The following is a 22,620-nucleotide window of genomic DNA, read 5'->3' as shown; positions in this document are numbered from 1 at the left end:
TGCTGCTCAGGCTTTCCCAACTGCTGCGGGGCGATGCTAGCAAGGTCCTGCTTCATCTCACTGTTCTCAACCTCTGCTCCCAGCCCTGTGAAACCAAAGGAGCAGCAGAACGCTTTTCCTCCCCTTGGCCCGTGGGCTCAGCCGTGCTTCTTGCTGTAGCCCTGTGTTCTCTTGGAGCAGCACAGCAGGCTGTTTCCTTCGTGAATAACGTGGCGCTGAGCAGAGCGGTGCGTTTTGGAGTTGTAGTTCAGAAGGTGTTTGCAGGCAGTGGTGATTCACGATGAATAATAGAACCCCTGTGATAACTGCCAGCCCAGTTTCTCAGCATACTTGGGATGTATCTCATTCTTCTGGGCTGGTCTAGGAAAAGCTGATTTCATTCACAAAGCTTAGATAATCACAGAGTGTGGGCGGAGGGGTTAAAACTGCACCGATTGCCTCATGTGCTCATGGTTACGTTGGTGAATTCAGCTTGTTTGTTTGTTTGTTTTAAATGATGATGGGTGAACAAAGGTGAAGATGAAGATGTTTTGGGATGGACTGCAATAAGGAAGGATCCAGCAAGCGTGAGATGCTGCTTTGATCCTTCTGGATCGCTGCTCTCTGCAGGCTTTCCAGACTCATTCCCAGTGTAGGGTTTCTGTTTTGGCAGTGGGTTTGGTGGTGCTCAGCCCTGGGGGATGCAGCTGTATCCAGCCCCTCTGCATGGGGTGCTGCATCCAGCAGCATTCCTCTGGGAGCCCCAGCAAGGAGCTGTGTGTTGTACCAGCTGCGCAAGGGTAAATATTTGTGAGATCAGGCCCTTGGTTACAGCAGATTAACGTTTATTTAAATATTCGGGGGTATTTATAAACGCTGTGGAGGTGGCTTCTGGGTAATAAGCAAATGACTGCTCAGAGCAGAACCACCCTGGTGGCATTTACTTCCTCTGTATTTCTGCAACCCTGTGCAATCAGGGCGCCGTGCGTTTCCTCTGTGAGGAGGGGAGGCTTCACTGCAAAGGGCACAGCGTGAGCAGGAGCTTCTGCACGGGGCTGGAATGAGGCCTGGTCCTGGTTCAGGCATGGTTTGCTTTTCTGGCTGAAGGGCAGCAGGATTTTCTCCTCCCAGCAGTCCCTTCCCAGACCTCAAGCTCAGTGTTCCAATGAGGCAATGCAGAGCATTCGCTGCGTGCTGAGCTCTGGACCTGCATGTGGGAGAAGTTGGGGCTTTATGGGATGCTGTGGTGAAGTTCTTTGCTATGAGAGCGGTGAGGTGCTGGAACAGCTGCCCAGAGAGGCTGTGATGCCCCGTCCATCCCTGGAGGTGTTGAAGGCCAGGTTGGATGGGGCCCTGGGCAGGTATTCAATGTGGAGGTTGGTGGCCCTGTGTGCAGCAGGGGGTTGGAGCTCCGTGATCCTTGAGGTCCCTTCCAACCCTGTGATTCTGTGGCCCTGGAGAGTAGAATGGGAGCTGCCTGCGAGGTGGCACAGCTTGGCACCTGTTCTTAAGGCTTAGTTTCTACATGGCAGGCGGCTGCTGCTGCTCCATCACTGCGGCTCTGAGATGGCTGCTGGCTGGGAGGTTTCGGTTCTGCATGGTAAGGTGTGCTGCAGGGTGGGAGGGACAGCACGCAGGTCGCTGTGCTAACGATGATTCCTTCGTACTCCACCAAAGCTGAACCGTGGGCTGATCACTTTGGTTTCTGCTGGGAAGTCCTCAGTAAGAGCTGAGCTCTTCCCCTGCGTTGTGTGCAGTCAGAGGACCTTCCTGATGGGAGGCGCTCATTTCGTGTGCACGGTGATGGCTCGTTTGGCCGGTTCCCATAGGAAGCACAGACCCTCTTCTTGCCACACGTGGATCTGAATGGCGGCGTTCCTCCCAGAGTGATCTTCAGATGGAGGAGCTCAGTGGGGAGGACTGCTGCTCTGCGCTCACCTTGCGGTTTGGCCGTGCTCTGCTCCGTGTCCCCCGATGCCGGAGCGGCTCTCAGTGTCGGTTCCGTGTCCTGTTTGCTCGCTGATATTTCCTGTGATGTTCCGGAGCGACGTTGCCAGCTCCCATTCCTCCTCATCAAACTGGGCTAATGACTCTGACCTTTTGTTTGTAAAGCAGAAGAAAAAGGCTCAACAAAATACTGGAGCTTATTTACTATCATTACCTCAGTGATGAGCAACGCCACTTTGCGGTGCTTCAAAGAGGCTTCGCTTATAAGATGCTGGAAATCCCGAGAGAGAGAAAACGTTTCAGAAGGAGGAGGAGGAGGGGGAAGGTTCCTCCCAGCCCAGTGCTGTTAGCATACATGAGGTAATGCCTCCAGCCCTCGCCCTTCCATCTGGCTCCATGCAAGAGCTGCTCACAGCCTTTGCTTCCCTGTGCAGCAGCCAGGCTGGTTGGTATCACTGCACGGGAGCGAGCTCTGCCTAAATCTGCTCTCACGCTGCACGGTTTTGCAGAGCACTCTGTTGACCTCTTGTATTACCGCTAATAAGATTGAATGTGGTTTTAATTTCTCGTTTCCTCTTTCACTGGATGCCCTTTCCTTCTTTCTGAGAGCCTCGCTTCAACTCCGCGCGGCGAAAGTCTTTTTCTGCTGCTCAAAGAATGAATGATGCTTTGCTTTCAGGCGGCTCCGTGCTGGAGGGCTTGAAGTGGCATTCAGAGAAGGCTATCAGCCACAATATCTGATGTATTGGCGTGGCCGTGCTTCATGCATGGAGTGCAAAAAATAGGATTTAATTGAGAGGGAGGGGGAACGGCAGCCCTGGCTGAATGGATGGGTGAAAGTTCCCCGACCACCCCTTAGCCCAGCACAGTCTCTGAGTGCTTGCTGGAGCAGGAGGAGTTCCCTTTCAGGCACCCTGTTTTTGTTCATGTGTAGCTCATGGGTTTGGCCTCGCAGCTGCAAAAAAAGCCCAACAAAACCAGGCACAAAAAGAAAGAATGGTGCACACACCCAGATCCTGCTTCTTTGAATGGCAACAGCTGCTGAGCCAATGGTGTGCTGGAGGAAGGCGTGTGGCTCTGAATGCAGCTTGTGTCCAACCTTTACCTTCTGTAGCGGCCACTTCCCCTTCCAGGTGGAGCTGGAGGCACGCAGCATGCACGGCATGGCCCTTGGGTTGCCAGTGAGGAGGAGCGTTGTATCAGGGTTACTTGTAGGCTCTGCCTTCGGTGGGAGGTTTCCATAAAGCAACTTATCACACAGCTTTGATAGAAAGACTCGCATCTTTAGCATCCCTAAAGCAGCCTCATCTCTCCCACAAAGATCAGCTGGATGAAGGCTTCAAACTCACTGCAGTGGTTTGGGGGTGAGGCAGAGCCCGGGGTGGCGCAGGTTACCTGAGGTGAGGTCACTGCTGGGCTCAGAACACGATAATGGAAGCAGTTTTTCAGGCTGTCCCGTGGGGTTACGCAGGTGGCCATCGCCACATCCAGTGTGCAGATCCATCCCTGCACCGCTGGAGCAGCTGTTGCAATGGGGAAGCAGAACCCCAGGATCGGGGCTTGGGGTCGCTGGGCTGGGGGCTCGTCTGCCCAGCATGGATGCATGCGTTGCCCTCCATCCATCTCCTTTCTCCATCTCTCAATTCCTGACACCCAAAAAAAACCCCATGAGGGCTCCGAATGCAGCATCACACAGCGCTTCTGCCTCCTGCAGCCGAAAAACCTCACGTGTTATTGTGACTTTATTGAGGTGCCCTTTGCAAACCGTTTCAGTTCAGGTGCTCCAGGCTGTCCTGTTGTTTTAGTTTGGTTTCTTGTGACAGGAATCCCAGCACACACACAACGCTCCTGCAGAACACAGAACACTGGGCCTCTCTCTTTATTTTTGCTCGTGTCAAAGGTTAACTTAAAATATTAATGCTGCAGAGATTCGTTTAAGATATTCAAAAATGTTCAGGCAAGAATGCATGTACATATTGTAATTACTTCCTTTTTCTTACAATTAAAGTAATTGGATTATATTTAATGAGCTATTTACATTTAATAATTAAGAAAAGACTTATCTTTGCAGTATTCCCCAAGTGCAGCAGAAGGGTGGGGGCACTCGGAGCTGTGATATAATTATCCAGGCGTGAGTGGAAACTGAAAGAGCAGTTGAGCTGTATGGAAAACACTTGGAACCGGGTTGTTCCTACACCCCTCCATTAATCCAAAGAGTTGAGCGTGTGTTAAAGGAGTGGGGGCTGAGATGGGGCTCATCAGCTGAGGAGGAAGGCTGAAATGCATGTGGAGTTCGCAGTTGTGCTCCTGGGGTGAGTGAGAGCCACAGAGGGGCTCCTGTGGCCCTGAGCACACCAAAGGCACCTGTTGATGGAGGCCGTGTTGCCGCTGGCTTTGTGTCCTTGCCAAAATCACTCCTAGGTTTGATGGGGAGTGCTCTGCTCCTTTTGCTGCTCCTGGTTCCTAGGAGGCAGCGAGGCCGGAGCAGCGCGTGCTGGAGGAGCCCGGTGTCCCTCCTGACGTGTCTCCTCACAGCAAAGACCTTGAAACCTCTCTGCTTCTGAGCTTTAATTCCTGTTGAATCAATAGTTCCGTATTCTGAGAATGAAACCTCTGACGGCTCTCTTTAATTGCACTAGCTGCCTTTCTCTTGGCACATCTCTCCTGGAGTTCCATTTCGATGCGTTCGTTCTGCCCGTGCCCCATAGGAGCAATGGGTGACCCTCTTTGTTTAAAACCTTGGTCAGCTAAATGAATGGAAGCATCCACGAGGGCAACAGCTTGGTTTCAGGAGTGAAAAATGTCGAGGTCAGCCAGCTGGCTCTGCTTGCAGCCAGGCAGAGGCCTGGCAGGGGGGTGGGGGTGGCTGTGTGTTCCCCAGGAGCAGCAGCACCCAGTGAGCCCCTTTCCAACAAAGCAGCGTGGCTGTTTGCTGCCCCATGGCATGCTGTACAATGCTGTTACTCTGAGAGCAGAGCTGATGCTTCCCAATGTCAGAACGTAGCCCTGGAAGAGTGCAGTGCTGCTCCTGCCCTGGGCCGTTTGCCTGCATAGCTCTTTGGTAATGCTGCTGCACTGCGCCCCGGGGTTGTTGAGGTGGTGGTTGGAGTGGGTTGGTAACACATGGAGGGTGCTTTGGGGGTTCTGTGCTTTGGGTAGGACCTGCTTTGGGAAAGCTGTGTGTGCTGGGGGTGAGGAAGCAGCACGCTGCAGTGGTAGGAGGTGGTGGGGATTTACTGTGCGTCTCCCCTGCGGCTCATGGGGAGAATAGACCACTGTGAAAGGAAGCAGCCCTGCAGCTGCCCTTCACTGCTGACTGCTGCTCAGCTGCTGGCAGGCTGGGCCCTTAATGACAGATGAGCCCGTGACGCGTTTTTGGGAATGAATCCTTGTTACAGCTGGCAGGATGGAGTTTGTGGCATCGCATGGCAGTTTGCTCTATAATTTTGCTCCCTATTGCTCGGATGCAGCACTGATTGCTGGGTCTCTCTCTGAGTGTGGAAGCGTAGCGTTTCTGATTGCTGCATCCCACTTCTGTGTGGCTGCATTGTGAGCTTGGATATCGCCCTGAGCACTCAGCAGAGCCTGCTGCTGATTTCCCCCCCCTCCCCCCCACCCCAGTTCTCCATGTGTGTGTGGCTGCTGCTTCCCTTTCTGCTCGCCTTTTGGGGTTACATAAAAGCCAGTCTCTTTCTGGCCATTACAGCTGCATGGGGGAGTAGTTACTGCTGAGAGAAGCTTGAAATTTGAGGCAGAGTTGTCACAGACATTAGAAAGAACAGTCAGTCTGCGTTGGCAAGCTCCTGAGTTAAGTCTCATTTCATACTGATGGGAATTTCAGATCTGATTATCTCCTTCCTCCCTCATTCCCAAGCCTGCTGCTGCAGCTCGTCCCCCCATGGCACTCCGGAAGGCTCTCTCCAAGGCTCTTGCTATGCTTGCCCTCGCTGCCTGCTCGTGTCCTGGCTGTGGTGTTGTGAGCCCTGCCGTGTGCACGGTGGCTGCTCACCCCCACGGACCCAAAACATCGAGCTCCGTCTTCCTCCCCTTCCCTAAAAATGGGTTCTGTCCTCCCTAGGTGCTTTGTGCCGCACCAGACACTGTGACAGATGATCTCACTGCCGGGGTCCAGATTTATTTGCAGATGGTCCCTGATCTGAGAGGTGGTGTGTCACATTGAGCAGGGAATTACCCAGGTGACTCCCACTAATGCTATGCTGGCCGGTCAGATACCGGCGAGAAGAACCTTGCCAGGTCTCCGTGTCGAGCTGGGCTGTTATTTACAGCTCTTTGTGTGCACTGCACACACATCTCACCTTGCAGCCCTGCCTGCCTTCCCCTCACTGCTGTGCTGCCTGTGCTAGATGCAGAAAGCAGCTCCTCTCTTGCTGTGCAGTGCTGTTTTCTGCTCGTCTCCAAACTGCTTGTTAAGGACTATTTGCTCCGAGTTGCTGTTTTCAGTTGACAGAACTCGCGTTGGAAAGCTAATGCTCAATCCTGAAACATCCCTGCACTGCTCCCCAATACTTGTAATCAAAGTCTGTCTCCTTTATTGTTTGTAACAATGCTCCAATTTGACTGTGCCAGCCCTCTTTATTAAAAATAGTCAATAAGACATGGCTTTGTGTGAGGGCTCTATAGAGCGGCGGCTCGTGTGTGAAGCAAACCAATTGTGCTTGATTCTAATCCAGAACCAGGATTCCTGTGTGATCCGCTGCAGCAGAGCTCCTGGGGAGAGCAGTCAATGAGAAACCCTACAGCAGCGTGCTTGTCTTAAATGTACCTTGTGCTTCCCTCAAAGTGCTGCATTAGGAGAAGCAAAAGCTGCACGCTGTGGTCTTGTTTTCCCTTTCCCGGCCCGTGCTTGGCCACCCTTGTTCCCAGCACCCAAAAGTGTTTGCAGGAATGACTGCCACAGTCAGAATGCACTTAAAATGTGGGGTGTGAGGCGTTAAAATGTGGTGAGCGAGGCGTTCCTGCGTGCTGTGCTGGGTGCAGGGACTCTGATGTGCAGCAGCGTGCGCAAAGCCCGCTTTCCTGCAGCAGCGCAAAGAGTCTGAGGCTTGGTGCATGCAGTGCAGCACAGGTGCTGAGGGAAGGATGGCGAGGTGCCGGTTGTGGCTGGAGGATTGCTAGGAATGTAGGATGGGGTTCTTGCCTTGCACAGCTTTCGTTGTGCTCAGCAAACTTTCCGGGCTGGCTTAGGGCTGTGAGCAGCGCGGCGCTCAGCAATGTGTGTGTAAGCGCTTTGGGAGAGGGGAAAGGATGAGGAATGCTGGCAGTGCCCTGCCGGACACAGGGGGAGGCCATGGGGAAAGCTGGGCTCTGGGTGCCTCGGCTTTTAGTCTCTGCTGTCATAACAAAGCTTGGAGCCTTCTGTGATTCAGGCCGTGGCTCAGAGACTGGAGAAGAAATGCTTGCCTGGAGCAGGTAGGGATGTTCTGCTGCAAGACAGGGAGAGAAAAACATTGGTTCACTTGAGGCAAACCCTTCCTCCTTGTTCCTGAGAAGGTGTGCAGCACAGCAGGTAGCAGGATGGGCGTTCTGAGCATCTCTGCATGCCACGACGTTGGTGGGGTTGGCACAGGAGCAGCGATTCCCTTCCGCTCTCCAACCAGCAAAGAACGCCCCTCTTCTTCACTCACAGCTCGAGCTGCTTTCAGTTTGATGCTTTGCTTTTTTTCCTCCGTATTCATTACAAATCTGTTGCAGACAGTCAAGTTTCATAGAGGCACTTTGCTTTTACCATACTCTGTGTCCTCCCTGCTTGCAGCAAGGTTGGGGAGGTGCTCTGTGCCTCCTGCAGCGCATGCACCCCAAACTGGCATTACAGCAAGTCAGATCTTCAGATTAATGAGCAAGTGGAATCTTTGCCCAAAAGATAAGGGTTGGCTTTTTTTTATTTTATTTTTGGCCTCACAATTCATTTAACTTGCTTCTGAATGGCAGGATTTAGTTATAATATATGGTCTGCTGTGGTTACGTGACAGCGACTAATGCCTGATGACCACTCTGGCTAGCTGGGGTGGAAAACTGCTGTGCTGTCATGCCCTGACTGTGGAAAGGAAAGCAGCTCTGGATGGCCCTTGCTGGTAGCGTGCTGTCAATCAGTTTCTTAATGACTCTCTTAAAGAATAAAAGCAAGAACCTCCTGGAAAGCTTTTTTTCTGTCTGTCCCTTCCTTGTTTCGTTTCTGCGTCCCTCCCCTGCCCCCAGCTGCTCACCTCGTGCTGTCTCCAGCATTTTGCTTCCTCCTTCTCCCTCTGCTCTCAGACGTTCTCCCTTCTCCACGCTTTATTTCCTGCCCCTCCCGGCTGCTGCTTTCAAAACACACCACTTATTTTCCAATCCAGACTATTAATCTTTGTCCCACCTACTCATGAGGCATGAAGGTTTTACAGGAGCCCATTAGCTGTTATCTCTATACCTTCCCACCAAAGGGGATGGGGAAAAAGGAGGTCCTCCAGGGAAGCTCCTTCTTGCGGGGGCACTGCTCTTATTGCTGGGCTCTGCAGGTCCCAGCTTTCCTCTCCCCATGCTGTGAAAACACCTGAAATCTCAAAGCTGAGGGGAGGTGGAGCGTTGCTTTCGGTGCCTCGTCCCAGCGCTGCTGCAGGAGCACAGGGCTGTGCCTGCTGCCATCCCGTCCTTCCTGCCTCCCCATCTCCAGTGCTCGGCAGGGTTAATGCCTTCACGTCTCACTGCTGCTTGCCAGCTCCTGGCTGGGGTTGGGGGCAGCAGGGCCGGCCCCGTTGCCTTGGGAAGAAGCAGCACTGCTGTGCTGTCGGAGCCATCACAAGGGCGAAACTCTTGATTCTGCAGTGGAGTGTGGCAGGCTGTGCTGGGAGGGTGGGGGTGGCTGCCAGGATGAGCTAGGCTATAAAGGGAGTGTTTTTCTTAGCCCTTATCGCTGCTGGCTGTCTTGCACTGGTGCAGATTCGTGCTGTAGTTGTGCAGTGCAGTTGTAAAGAGGCGATTTGCACCGCTACTCTTTGCCTTTAGTTGCAGAACAGGCTTTGAAACCAAACGCTCTGGGGGTAGGGAAAGAATAGATGAGGTGTAGCTATGGGCGTCCTTGAGGCTGGTCTTCCTGCAGGGGTATTTGGGGGTGTTACTCTGCATTTCTGCCCTCTTCTCTACATACATGCAGAGAGGAGCGCTTCTCTCTGACCCAGCACACCTATCATCTTTTGTGGGTGGTTTTTGTTGGTGCTGGTTTATTTTATTTCCCTTTATTCCATATGCACGCTCGCCTCTCTCTCCCTTACAGCCCAGGCTCGGTGTCTGTCCCAGCTCTGCAGATCCCACCGAGCCCTGGGGAGCACGAGGGAGAAGCTCGATGCAGGCAGCCTGCAAATGCTGCCTTGTTTATGAGAGCTGCAGACTGCAGTCTGGGGGGAGCTGGGAAAGTTTGTCTGGCTTAAAGCGCTAAAGCTGGCAAAAGATTGCAGGGCTTGGGCTGTAATCAATAAAACACGGGGTGTTTGGAAGCGAAGGTCAGAGTCCTTCCTTGGTTCACCCTGTTCTTTAAATATCTCAGCAGTTACAGCGGCTGCTGCAGCGCTTGCACACGGCGAAGAGCAGCACAGACCTCAGTCCTTGGAGAAGCACAGCTTTTATTTACCTGGAGGCAAACCCTGCTCCCTTCTGCCCCCAGGTTTATGCTTTTGGGGCCCTGTCCCTGGTGCAGGGCTGTGCGCACGCCGTCCCTGGCTCAAAATGGCATCCTCCATCTGCTTGTCCAGGAGATAGCCCTGCGCTGCAGCACTCCAACTCCTCTGCCTTAATGGGTCACATTTAGCAATTCAAAATCTGGCTTGTGAGGTAATTAGGAGGGATAATGCCCACTTCTTCCTCTTAACACCCTGATAGAAAAGCATCCAGGAAGGACTCCTGGACCTCAAAGATAAGCTGCCAGCTGCCACAGAGACTATCAAAGGGTGGCTCAAAGTCAAGAGCAAACAGCTGATTTTTTATGGTTCTTGGGTTTTTGCTGTTGGTGACAGGAAGCCATGTTCCCCAAGCTGTTAGCTTCCTGTTTTATTTTTACACCCGGCCCGGGCAGATCAGCATGCCTATCACATGGGAGCTGGCTGCTTCTCTTGGGCTGCTCCTCAGCTGACCTAGAAAAGTGATTCTTTCCCCTTCTAAATTAATCACAAAGTTGGGCTGTATTTGCTTTCTCTGAGGTTTGAAGATTTCAGGCTTGCTCCGAGCTCTGCTTAGCAAGGCACCCCTCCATCTCAGGGGCAGACATTGCGAGGGGGACGTTTGCTGCTTGGACACTCCAGCCTGTTGGCAGAGGAGAGTTTTGTCCCTTGGAAGGGCTGACCTGCGCCTGAAAGCTCTTTGTCCCGCTTTGGGCTCCCTTACCATTAAACGGCCCCAGCACAAAAAACAATGGCCCGTGTAAACCTCAGCCCTGGGGGATTTCCTGAGGGCCGTTGGGTGCAGCCTGCAGGATGAAGAACAGTCAGCAGAAAGTTTCCTGGTCAGCTGCAAGCGCTTCCTGTTGTTCAGCAGAGCCGCGCCGTGCCGCCGCGGGAGGAGCCGCGCGTTGTTCCCCCCCCATCTCCTGCCCTCGTCCTCTGGTCGAAGCAAAGCCATCGCTCTCGGGTTTAACAAATTCCTGAAGAAGGGTTTTGAGGCTCGCTGCGATGCTGTGTGTGAGCGGGGAAGGCAGGAGGCTGCGGATGGGTAGGAAGGGAGCGGCGGCGGCGGCGACGCGGGCAGCACCTCGCGTGTGGGCGAAGCTGTGTAGTTTTCCATCGCTGCCTCCATACCTGAGCCGGTGGGACTTTGCTGTCACTGCAAGTCACAGAACAGCGGGATCTTTATTTCTGAAGAGCCAGTATTATAAGGTCGGGGAAAAGGGGGGGGGGGAAGGAGGCTTATAAATAAAGCCATTTGAGAGCAGGAAAAACGAACACCATGGCTCTGGTGTGCCTGGAATTTGCGGTTGAGTAATCCTTTCCTGTTTCTTTTTTGGGTTGTTTTTCATCTTTCAGAACAGTGCCTGAAGCAGGTCCACCATGCCGTTAGTAACGAGGAACATTGAGCCAAGGCACCTGTGCCGTCAGACGTTGCCTAGCGTTCGAAGCGAGCTGGAATGCATGACCAACATCACCCTGGCAAATGTCATTCGACAGCTGGGCAGCCTGAGTGAGTACCATGGCGAGCCTGCGCGTTGCCCTCAGGAGTCGCTAGTGCTCTTTATTTAGCTCCCTTTCTACTCTTGTGTTCCTATTTCTCCCCCATCTGCCTTCCCCGGGTAATGCTAAAATGTTTTCCTAACGAAATCCGATGCTAATTTCATATCCTTGGTCCCACTGCCTTCCCCATCTAGGAGAAACTGGGGAGGGGGTGTGCGCATGTGTGTGCGTGCGTGTGTGCGAGGCTGCAGCGAAGCTGCAGATGGAAGGATGGAGCACAACTCAGGCTTGTAAAATGGGAGGCTCTCAGAGCAGCCAGGATCTTGTGTCAGAGAATGTGCCTCTAATTGCGTGCGCTACTAAATGGAGCTTGACTGCGCCGAAGCTGTGGCGTGTAAGTAGTCTTCTTTTTAATGAAAGATAATTAAAGTGCCCGTGCAGAAGCAGCCTGTTTGCCCCTGCTGTTTGCTACCTTGCAAGACCCAAAGTCCCCAGGCATTGCCTTTGGAGCACTGGGGGCTCAGGGCTGCTCGCTCAGACGGCAGCACCAAGCTCAGCTCTCCGGCGGGCTGCCCCATAGCCTTGGAAAGGCCGGGGGAAAACGTGGGCCTGCGTGCCATGGGAGGAGAGAAGAGTTAATTGTGGTCTCTGTGGGATGGCTTCGTACTCCCTTGAAATGCTCTGGCTTCTGATTAGCCACCTTTACCCTTGAAGCAAGTCTTTGAGAATCAAACTAATATATTGTTGAGCTTAGCGGTGGTGTCTGCGAGCGCTTCTGCTTGCTCTGCAAAGTAAGCTCCTTGCCTAATGTGGCAGGAACCTCAGCTACAGCCTCTTTCCAGCAGTGAAAACCGTGGCTGCCACTGAAATCGGGGCCTGTGATGGCTGCCAGTCGGTGCCACGTTCTGTTTTGGGCTGTGGAAATGTCACTGCACCGGCAGGACCTGTGCATCCGCTCACCTTGTTGGTAATTTGGTGGGTCTGGTAGCCAAGAGGGTTGTGGAATGCGAGGAAAATCCATCTCGTGCATGTGAAATGAGGAGGAAGGAGGCAGTAAAGCTGTGCAGATCTCAGCTGCACAGAAAGCTAATCCCAGTCCAAAGGCATGCGGCGGGTTAGTGTGACAGAGCCCCGGTGAGATCCTGCAGATTTAGGCTGTCTTTGCACAGCTCAGATATTCAAAGCTTCTCTGTGTCTGCCTCAGCGGAGGCAGCAAAGCACAGGGAGCCAACTTGCAGCTGGGCTCCTTTCCTGGAAGGTGCCCTGGGACGTCTGCGTGGTGCAGCCGGGTACCTGGAGGAGAGATGGCTCCAGCTGACCCTGCGTGCCTCCCTGCACGAGGGGGAGCAGGGCATGCAGGGGGGATGATGAGCACCATCCCTTATCCCCATCCCTGGGGTCAGCAGTGTTGTAAATGAAGCTATTTAGGCTCGCTGCTGCAGAGCACTCACACCCAGGTGACCAAAGTGCTGCCTCCCTCCTTTACCTCTCTTACTTTGGAGGAAGAAATCCACTCCTACTTCGCACGCTGAGCGTTGCAGGAATGCGAAGCAGGTTCAGTAGGCTGTGACAGCTCTGTCAAGTGAATAATCAGCCATGCCTAGTGCACCACAGTCTCCTTACAAAGATGCAAACATAAATCTTGTCAAACTTTCATATTCCAGTGAGTTTACCCTTCGTTACTATCACAGCTGGTAGCTCTCTGTGTAAGCTGGCTGTGCTATAGAATCCACGAGCTAAAGGTGGAGAGACCTATTGAATCACACTGTGTGTCTTCCTGCCAGTGCATGACAAAGGTAATTCTGATGGTGAGTTGCACTTTGGCGGCAGTCAAAGTAACTAAACCAAAAATTAATCTCTGCCTTACCCCATCTGAAACTGCACGTGGAGCACCAAGGCGCATGCAAGATCCTGAATGTTATCTCAGAACTGCTGCACTCACACAGGTGAGGGAGCACAGACCATCCCTGCTCCTGGCAGAGTTCAGGACACCACGTGCGATGCTCTTTGTGTTATTTTATGCTTGATGTGCCACTCAGCGCTGCAACCAAAGACTTGGTATCTTCCCTTCTACTGGTTGGAGTTCCTTGTGAAATTTGGAAATGATTCTCAGTTCTCCTTAACACAGAACCGAATTACAACTTTATGAGCTATTGCTGGGAGGGGCAACAAATTATCCCGGAGATAAGTGTTCACTTCCTTTGGTCAAACAGGAGGGCTGGTGCTGGTGGTGAGCACAGAATGCCTTGTGGCACCTGGCTGCAGTCAGAGCTATCCACCCTTGGGTCTCCAGGGCTGCAGTCCTCCCCAGGAGATTGGGGAGAGCTGGGCTTGTTAGCAGAGCATATGTGGAGTCAGTGCTGTCCAGGAGAGCCGAGGGAGGAGGTCGGCTGAAGTTCACATCCAGCATTTGCCTTCTGCAGGCACTTGAAGCTGGCACTGCCACCAGGAGGGGTGGAGGAGGTTGATTTTTAACCTGCCTTGTTCTCCGTGCTTGGCGGCGTAAGGAGAACTGCGTGGCATTGAGAACGAGTCACTGATAACAGGAGGACGAATGAGCAACCTGCGGTATGGGTGTCAGCTCAGCCCTGCTGGGAGGGTTTGCACAGGCACTGGTGGCTGCCGTTGCCGTGCTTCATAGGAGGGGATCTTTCCTGCGTGACTCCTTGCAGCCGGCCACGTTTTCCAACATTGCTGGTAACGTCTGGCTTCTCACTGCTTATCCTTTCCTGAATGTCGGAGAGGATCTCTGGGAGTAACAGATTCCAGAACAAACTGCTGACCATACGATGCTGTGCTCGCAGAACCAGACGGCTGGTTGGGAGCAGCCTCGTGCTCAGCAGCCGTGGCTGGAAATGTTTCCCATCAGTGGAAGCTCGGTGGGCCTGGCTGCCGTCAGTGCCCAGTCTGTTCCCGTCAGTGCTGTCCTCTGCCTGGTTATCTGGGGTCTGCCCACTTTGAGGTAATGCTGGAGAGCGGAGCTTTAAGGACGATGCTCCTTTTAGCTTCTTTTTCTTTCAGTTCACCCATCTCTGTCCACCTGTGGTCATCTCTCCTTGTATTTGTAGATTTTAAACTCTTAAGGACAGGGGACATCTTTTTGTTAGGCTTGTAAGTGGTGCAGCAGGCTTCTGATCCAAGCCCCAAGGCGCTCTCACCATCCAAACGATGGATGATGTTTGTCATCACAGCCCACTGGGCAACCCAAGCTGTTACAGAGAGAACATTCCTGTTGGAGAAGTTCCCTTTTGGTTTTGATTTAGAATAAACGTGAATGCATCAATTTTTCAGACACTGCCACCTGAAGGAACAAAAGGGTCAGTGCTTTTGTCTGTGGTTATAGCTCAGGCTTTAGGATCAAGGACTGGGTCTGCTCTCTGCTTCCAGAGCTCTTTGAGCTTGTAAATATGTGCCAGTTACCCTGGAGGCAGGCCTGCTGGAGACCAGGAGCCTTTGAGCTTCTCCAGAGCAATAAAAGTCTGTGTTGTCTTGTCTAATAAACAGAACAGCAGTGAATCTTAAAGGACCTACAGACCCATCTGGATTCAGACCAGTGTTACGTTGTCAGCCCTCTTTTTCATTACTTTAACACTGACTTGAAAGTGTGTCTCAGTTGTTTCTTCGTGGCCTGAAGATCCCCCAGAAATGCCAGGTTGTGGTGGAAGGGAGCGTTGTCCTCCTGGATGTTGCACCCAACCCTGGCAGACCCGAAAAGAAGCGCGGTTCATCCTTCTTTCTTTCTGCAGGGAAACAAAGTGGGAGATCATGTTTGCACGTGGTTTGATGCGGCTCGCGAGGGTAACGTGGTCGCTTTAACGTTGCAGGTAAATTTGCAGAAGACATATTTGGAGAGTTGTTTACTCAAGCCAACACTTTTGCCTCCCGGGTGAGCGTTCTTGTCGAGAGAGTTGACCGCTTGCAAGTCAAAGTCACTCAGCTGGATCCCAAAGAGGAGGAAGGTAATGCAGTGCAGCACAGTCCCTGCAGACAAAGCATAGTAAAGGTTCTCTCTGAGCGTGGCTGATCCGTGGCCCCATGGTGAGCCTGGTGCTGTGACTGGTGTTCGAATGGCTTCCCTTGGACTGAGGGGGACTGTTCCACTCCTCCCAAAAAGGCCCGGTGCTGCCACGTGGGCGTCCATCTGGCCGAGGAGAGATTTGCTTGTTAGCAGATCTGTGTGTGGCAGCTCGTCCTTCAGCACTTGGGTACCATAGATTTCCCAAGTCTTGGTTGCAGGGGTTTGAAAACACTCAGCAGCTCTCAAGCCACGTCTGTACAGCAGCAGATCTTGTCACAGCACGGCCTGAGACTTGCTGGGCTTCCCAAGAGATCTGTGGGGAAAGAACCTGAGCTGAAGGAGCGCTAAGCACGCCGACAGCTCCAGCTGAAGTCAGATGGTTGCTGCTTGATCCTCAGTGCCGTTGGCCTGGGTCAAGCTGCTCTTCACTTGCTCTCCTCTCTTTCTTACAGTCTCCCTGCAGGGCATTAACACCAGGAAGGCCTTCAAAAGCTCCACTACTCAGGACCAGAAGCTCTTCGACAGAGATTCTCTGCCGGTGCCTGTCCTTGAAACCTATGGGACCTGCAATACTCCTCCACCTCTCAACATTCTTTCCCCTTATAGGTAACACCACAGCACCTCCGTAGGCGTTTGTTCCCTGACAGAGGAAGCTTCTTCCTCCCAAACAGCTGAGGTCATTTCCCATCCCCTGCTGTATTGAAGTAGCCATCTTTAATTGGAAATAGATTTGGAGATCCGCCGGGAAATCTCCATCCTTTGGATTACATGAAACTTTGCTTTTGAGGCTGTACAAATGAGCATAGCTAGAGAATTATACGTTTGGTTACCTGCTGTCACTTTTGTGACTGCCTTGGGGCAAGGCTTGGCTTGCACTGCATAAACATGCTAGGTGTTGTGCAGATGATGCATTTTTCTTGTGCTTCACTGTAGCCCCGTGGCTTCTTTCCAGAAAGCCGCAGTGCAAACTGCAGAGCGTCCATCTGTGTGTGGCTCTCACCCAGGTGGGTGCAGCAGGCTCCTGTAGGTCTGGAGATGCTCCCATGCCTGGCCTGAGACCTCTGACGTGACCTAGGTGGGCTTTGTGAGCCCTTCTCCCGAGCGGTCCTGCCGTGCCATTTCATCTTGTCCGCGGCAGAAGTAAGGGGGTCGGAACACAGAGACTTAGCCCACATCCATAAATATCTTTTGAACAGGTAAAAAGTAATTACAGATAGCTGGAGGCAGCTGTCTTCTGCCAGACGCGGCTGCACTGCAAAGTAGGAGAGTGAGTGTGTGCACACACACACGAGTTTCAAGGACGCTGCCGCTCTGATTTAGGGTTCCCGGGCTGGAGGAGATTTTTTCACACCAAAAATACAACACAAACAAGTGGGAGTTGGAGTGAGAGACCTGCTGCTCTCCTGGTGATTGCTCAGAGCAGCCGAGTTCTTCAGGTGCTGAAATGCAGAGTCTGTGTGAGGGTGGAAGAGATGGCAGGTGGGAGTGCTGGGACGAGCGGCGGCTGCTGTGGGCCTGCTGCCTGGTTTTAAATGGAGGACAGAGGCGAGAGCAGAGCGTTTGACCTTCTGATTGCAGACTTTTAATCTGCTGTCTGGGCTGGTGGCTTTTATTTTCTTTGGGCTGCAAACAATTGCATGACTTGGCCTCTTGATGTGTGCGTTTTCTCCTCCCCGTTCTAGGGACGATGGCAAGGAGGCACTTAAATTCTACACCGATCCTTCCTATTTCTTTGACCTTTGGAAAGAGAAAATGCTTCAGGACACCAAGGATATTATGAAAGAGAAGCGGAAGCACAGGGTGAGAAATGGGAGATCGCTGCCATTTCAGCAGCACGTCAGGGTGGGAGAGGAGGTGGAAAGCGTTAATGAACTGCGGGCTCCAAAGTTGCTATCCAAAATTGAGGTTTACTCTCTTAAGCTCTTCGGGGATCAATTCAGAGAAGTTTTGATCTGCTTTACTTTCATCGCTGTTAATTAAAAAGAAGACAACAAGGATACCCTTAATCTGTTTTTCCAAATGCCATCTTCTTTGTGTTGTTAGAAGGGTTTAATTTGTCTTCAGACAGCGCTGATGCAGTCAGCAGAGCAGGGCTGTGTCAGTGTTGTCAGTCTTCTCTGTGTTGTGGTGCTGCACGGGGGTCTGCTGGCTGTTGAAGCAGCGCCAGCCCCTCTGCCCCAGCGCCACGCTTTGCCTGTGCTGCAATAAAATCTATTGTGGAAGAGTCAAAAAACAAAGGAGAAAACCTTCAGGAGTGCCAGAAGAGGCCATGATGTTCAATGAGCGGCCATCAGGAGGCTTAGCAAAGCCATGCAGGCTGAAAGCACCAGGTGAAGCTCCTGATTTGGTTACTGGGGGATTTGAACCAATGCTGAAAGCGGCGCCATAAAAGCCTCAGTTTGAGCATGCTTCATTTAGCTTTCCAGCAGCCAAAGTCCCAAATATCAAAACAGATGCAGCTCTTTCCGTGTCAGAGTGACAAAGGAAGGAGCTAGGACGAGTCAGAACACAGAAAACGAGGCTGCACAGCCCAAGCGTTAACACCAGCGAGGCGGTGGTGGGCTTTGGCAGCCTTGACACGCAGGCCAAGAGCAGAATTGATGAGGGGAAATGGAGCTCTCACTGCCCCCGAGGTGGTGGTGCCAGGCTGTGGCCCTGACGTCATGCTGAGGAAGCTGGGTGGTGTCTTTTGCTGCTCTCTCTGCTCCATCTTCTTTGTCTGGGAGGACGTTGGAGCTTTCAGCAGTCGGGAAAACGAGTGACAAATCTTGGCCCTCTCAGAGAATGTGCTTTCTTGAAACTGCTGCAGGTCTGTCCCATCCCTTCCTGTTCCCAGGGAGTTTAAAGCAAAATAAGGCTTTTGTTTGATTCCTCCTCCCTTTTCTTTCCTCCTGTAGAAAGAGAAAAAGGAGAATCCGAACCGAGGAAACGTGAACCCACGGAAAATCAAAACCCGAAAAGAAGAGTGGGAGAAACTGAAAATGGGGCAAGAATTTGTTGAGATAAAGGACAAACACGGTCCTGCTGGGTAAGCAAGTCCAGGGCTCCGCTCTGCTGCCCAGCAAGGGGTAGCGGGCAGGTGGTGGTGATTGTAATGCAGTTCACCCTGCTCTGCAGCTTCTCCAGATCTGCTGCACAGTGCGGATCGATACTGCCACTAATCAGATTCTCCAAAGTAAATCCATCTGCGGATTTAGAATTTGCTAAATAAATCAGGGAGCCACACGGCTTGAACAAGGTGGCAGGAACAGCCTCAGCAGCACGGCTGCTCCATCTGCCTGCCTCGTGGGCACGGAACAGAGGCTGTGGCTGCGCACCCCTGGCGGTGCCCTTCCCGTCACCCCCAGCTCTGGGGCTGGTGCTGAGGAGCAGGGTGGCGCCTGGTGGTGCTGTGATGGCTCTGTTAGATCTCACAAGCGGCTCTTCACGCCCTGAAGTTGGAGCGGGGGCAGCTCCCATCCAAGTGTTCCAAGCTACAGATCTCTCTTTAGTGCTTTTGGCTTGGGAATTCATTTAACTTTTGACACCAGCCAGGCTGGAAGCAGACTGAATTCCCCACAATGCACCTCTCTCTTGCTTGCTCCTCGCAGCTTCCTTTCATACAAGAAAAATCTCTCTTTAAATCACACTCTCCAGCTAAAAATAAAACTTGCTCTTAGTTTAATAGGAGGACAGGTTTGGTTTCGAGCAGAGGAATCGAGCAGCACAACAGCACCTTTCCCTGCTCCTCTGTTTTCTGGCATCAGTGCGTGCATGCATCTGAATGCTTCTGAGGAGCAGTTGCAGCACCTCGCCCCACGGTGAGATGAACCCACTGACACCTGAACAGCTGCACTGAGCAGTGCTTCAGTTGGGATGCTTGCTTTTAATGGCATGCCATATCTTTTCAGTAGCTCTTCTTTTTGTCACTGATGACACCCAGCGTAGCTCAGAGCCTTTCGAGGCCAGCTTGCTCAAAATGCACTCTTTTATTTTTTTCTATCATCAAATACTTCAAAAATATTTTTGGTTTTCTTGTTGTTGGCTAAAATACATGATCATGTTCTGATACATGGTAGCAGTGAGCGAGCAGGAGGATATCCAGCAAAAGGATTACACAGAGTAAACCGCACGTGATCCTTCATATAGCATGCTTTGAGAAATAGAGGCTTCTTGTTTTTAACTGTTGCTTTCAGGTTTTGCTTCCTGTGCCCTGTTGTGGTGGTTGATAAGGTCCCACCTCGAGGCAGGTCCAGCTGTGCTGGGAAAAGCCTTCCTGCCAGGAAACCTAATTTCTGAGCCTTGCAGGTTGATCCATCTACTTGGTTAATATTACTGGTGCCGCCGCCGCACAGCTGTGATGCTGCAGCCCTTCTGAGAGGCGATGCTCTCGTGAGCAAGGGGGAAAATGAGTTTGAGGCGTTGCTTTGAACTCTTTAAACACAGCGCCTGCCTTCCTCTCTCAGGTACCCCTCTAACATGGTGTATCAGAACGGCAGCATTGGCTCCAATGAAAGCATGGAGGTGAACTGCTACCCGCCGCCGCCGCAGACTGACTCTATTGTGCCTCCACCTCCTTCGTTCCCAGATGACAGCCTGCCTCCACCCCCGGTGGAATTTAGGTAAGCCTACGGGATCCCTTCTGTCACCAGGGAGTAGTAGGTGGTGTAAAAGGATGACAGGAGACGTGAGATGGCACAGCAGAACTTCCTGACGGGCGCTGGATGGGAAGCAGCGTCCTCCTGTCTGGAGGGAGGTGCAGCAGAGCTTCTCTCTGCGCTTCTCAGCCGCTGTGTGCAGGAGGGAAGAATGGGTTTGGAGGAGGACTCAAGCAGAGCTGTTCTGCTTTCTAAAAGAGCAGGATCGCATTTAATGGTCTGGCTCCGTGGCACGGCTTGGATCTGTCCCTCTTTTCCAGTGCAGTTCTTCCCGTGTGTGTAGGTTTACATTCCTGAGAGAGCTTTGCACTTGCAAAGTGCGACGAGCACTTTCTTTCACTCGTGATTTTGTTTGCTATTGCCATTTGCCCTGTGATTTCTGACAAATGCACGATGTGGGCGCTGAAGATGTAGATGTAATAAAATGTGAAGGACTGGAACACACCAGCTGGCTCCTCCACAGCAGAAGTTCAGTGTGGCTGCTTTGTGTCAGATGAAACGGTGGCTTCCAGTCACCTCCAGAGATGAGAACTATGGTCCGGCAGTGGCTTGAGACACAGATTGAAATGAGAGAGCAGCTTTTTGTTTTCTCTTAAAGGCGCTAACAGTGTGTCTGATAGACAGGACTGCGTTCGCTTGTCTCCATCTTATCCAGAGGCAGCAGTGCTGCAGAAAAGGCTCTTCTGATGTGTCAGAGAGACCAAGCACTCCACTCTGCAGCATGTTCCTCTAGGGCAGAGCAGAAATGAGCTTTCAGATGAAGCTTAAGCTGCCTTATGCAGTTCCTTAGATCTCTGCCCAGCCACAGAGATCTTCTCCTCTCTGGTTTTGTTTTGGTGGTTTGTTTTTAAAGAATCCTGGGAGTGAGGTTTGATCTCCAGTGGTCTGTCACGGATCAGCGTTTGTGCACTGCCAAAAACTGTGACATTTCTGTGGCAAACAGACGAAACCTCTTTTGCCTTGCAGTGCAAGATGTCGTCAGTTTGGGGCTTCCTTTACACGCACGTAGGATGCTGCAGTCCCTTCTGGGTAGCGTTGCTCTCTGCTGCAGCACAGTTCCCATGGATGGGAACTCGGTGTTCTCCCTGAGAGCACACTGGGTGCTCATCCCTTCGTTCCCCACGGGGAGCTGTGAGACGTGGTTGCTGCGCTCCAGCTCTGAGCCACGGAATCCAGCGAAGAGATCTGTTCCTAGCAGGTGCTGAGAGCATATGTTCTCCTGGCAGACCCGCCAGCCCCTGTGCCATTTATCACAGTAGATGTCCCTGCTTGGCGTGTCAGAAGTCTGACCTCAGCATGGAGGGACAGCAGCTAGCAGTTCTGCAGGAGCTCTTAAGCCAAGAGGCTTCTCTGAGCTCAGATGTGACGCCTGGCCTCTGGCAGGGAGGTGAGATGGCTCGTGTTCTTGTCAGCCTGGGAGATGGGACAGATGATAGCGTTGCTGCCAGTCCCCAGAAGCTCTCCTTTGTTCTGGTGGTGGTGGCCAGAAGAAACCCTGCAAGAAAACTAAAACCCGAGGAGCGAGGTCTCATGGAAACACCAGCTGAAGCTGAAGTCAGATTTTTGTCTGGGCTGCAACAGACACACATGATTCTCATTAACATGGAGTCTGTACGGTCTGACCTCAAAGCTAACGGCCTTATTTGTCTCTCCTTCTTTTGCAACAGCTATCCTGTAGACAACCAAAGAGGTTCTGGTTCTGGAGGGACCAAAAGATCCAGCCTGGTCAGCCCGAGCCACCCACCGCCAGCTCCTCCGATCGGATCCCCCGCCGGGGCCAGGCCGGGCTTTGCTCCCCCTCCAGCACCGCCTCCACCACCACCAATGATGGGCAGCACCCCTCCTCCACCACCCCCATCCCCAGGCACCCCGCCGCCGCCCTCTCCCCCCTCTTTCCCACCTCACCCCGACTTTGCTGCCCCGCCTCCACCGCCGCCCCCTCCAGCGGCCGAATACAGCAGTGTGCAGCCCCCTGCTCTGCCCCAGCCGGGCGGTGGGAGCGCACCGCCCCCCCCGCCCCCCCCACCGCCTCCTGGCCCCCCGCCTCTGTCTTCCAGTGGCCTCGATGGGCCCCCGGCGCCGCCTCCACCCTCAGACACCTCCGCCTCCAAGCCCAAGTCATCCCTGCCCGCTGTTAGCGATGCCAGGAGCGATTTGCTTTCGGCGATTCGTCAAGGTAAGGTTGCGTCTCAGCTCCAGCTTGCTCCACAGCCTGTGGAATACCCACGGTGTGCCGGGCGAGAGCGTGGGGAGCTGCCTCACGAGCGGGGCTGCGGCTGCCCCGCTGTTGGAGGTTTCTTGCTGTCTCCTTGTCTGCCCAACCAGATGATGGCCTCGGTGGCTGTGTGCCTCTGCCTGCTCCTTGGAGACGGCAGTGCCAGATCTGCCGCGGTCCAAGTTTGCAAAGTGGGCTGAATGACAGTGGTGTAACCCTTCGGAGGAGCGCAGAAACGATTCAGTTCCCATTCCACCTGCCCACCCAGCCTGTCTTGGCTGTCATTCACCATCACTGTTATTCCGTAGCGTGTCCAATACTTGCTGGCAGAGTAGGGGCTGTCTTGCTCAGAGGATTTCATCAAAGGGACGGCTGCCTTGGGGATTTCAGCGTGACCAAAGCCTTTGAACGATCCCCTCCGTTGCCTTCTTCCCAACAGGCTTCCAGCTCCGCAAGGTGGAGGAGCAGCGGGAGCAGGAGAAGAGGGACGTTGTGGGCAACGACGTGGCGACCATCCTGTCGCGCCGCATCGCCGTGGAGTACAGCGACTCTGAGGATGACTCTTCAGAGTTCGATGAGGACGAGTGGTCGGATTAAGCACGGCCCCGTCCCCTCGGTTCCCTTCCCTCCTGGGTTAACGGCTTCTTAAAGAACCAGGTGGCCAAACCTTCC

The 22,620-nt window shown here is 52.9% G+C and overlaps 1 protein-coding gene across 1 annotated transcript; it reads left to right on the top strand.

Annotated features, from left to right (window-relative positions):
* Positions 1 to 10,958: 10,958 nt before the first annotated feature.
* WASF2 (WASP family member 2) lies at positions 10,959 to 22,545 on the top strand (the record flags this gene model as incomplete). The annotated part of the gene is made up of 8 exons (XM_079545931.1): positions 10,959 to 11,088; positions 14,903 to 15,037; positions 15,549 to 15,702; positions 16,779 to 16,896; positions 17,994 to 18,124; positions 19,542 to 19,697; positions 21,401 to 21,909; positions 22,388 to 22,545. The coding sequence occupies 8 exons, from the start codon at positions 10,959 to 10,961 to the stop codon at positions 22,543 to 22,545; spliced, it is 1,491 nt and encodes a 496-aa protein (XP_079402057.1).
* Positions 22,546 to 22,620: the final 75 nt, after the last annotated feature.

This window comes from Tetrao urogallus, assembly GCF_951394365.1.
Source record: "Tetrao urogallus genome assembly, chromosome: 23".
Taxonomy (NCBI): domain Eukaryota; kingdom Metazoa; phylum Chordata; class Aves; order Galliformes; family Phasianidae; genus Tetrao; species Tetrao urogallus.
The sequence above is the reverse complement of the archived record's forward strand: the minus strand, read 5'-3'. Positions and strand labels throughout refer to the sequence as shown.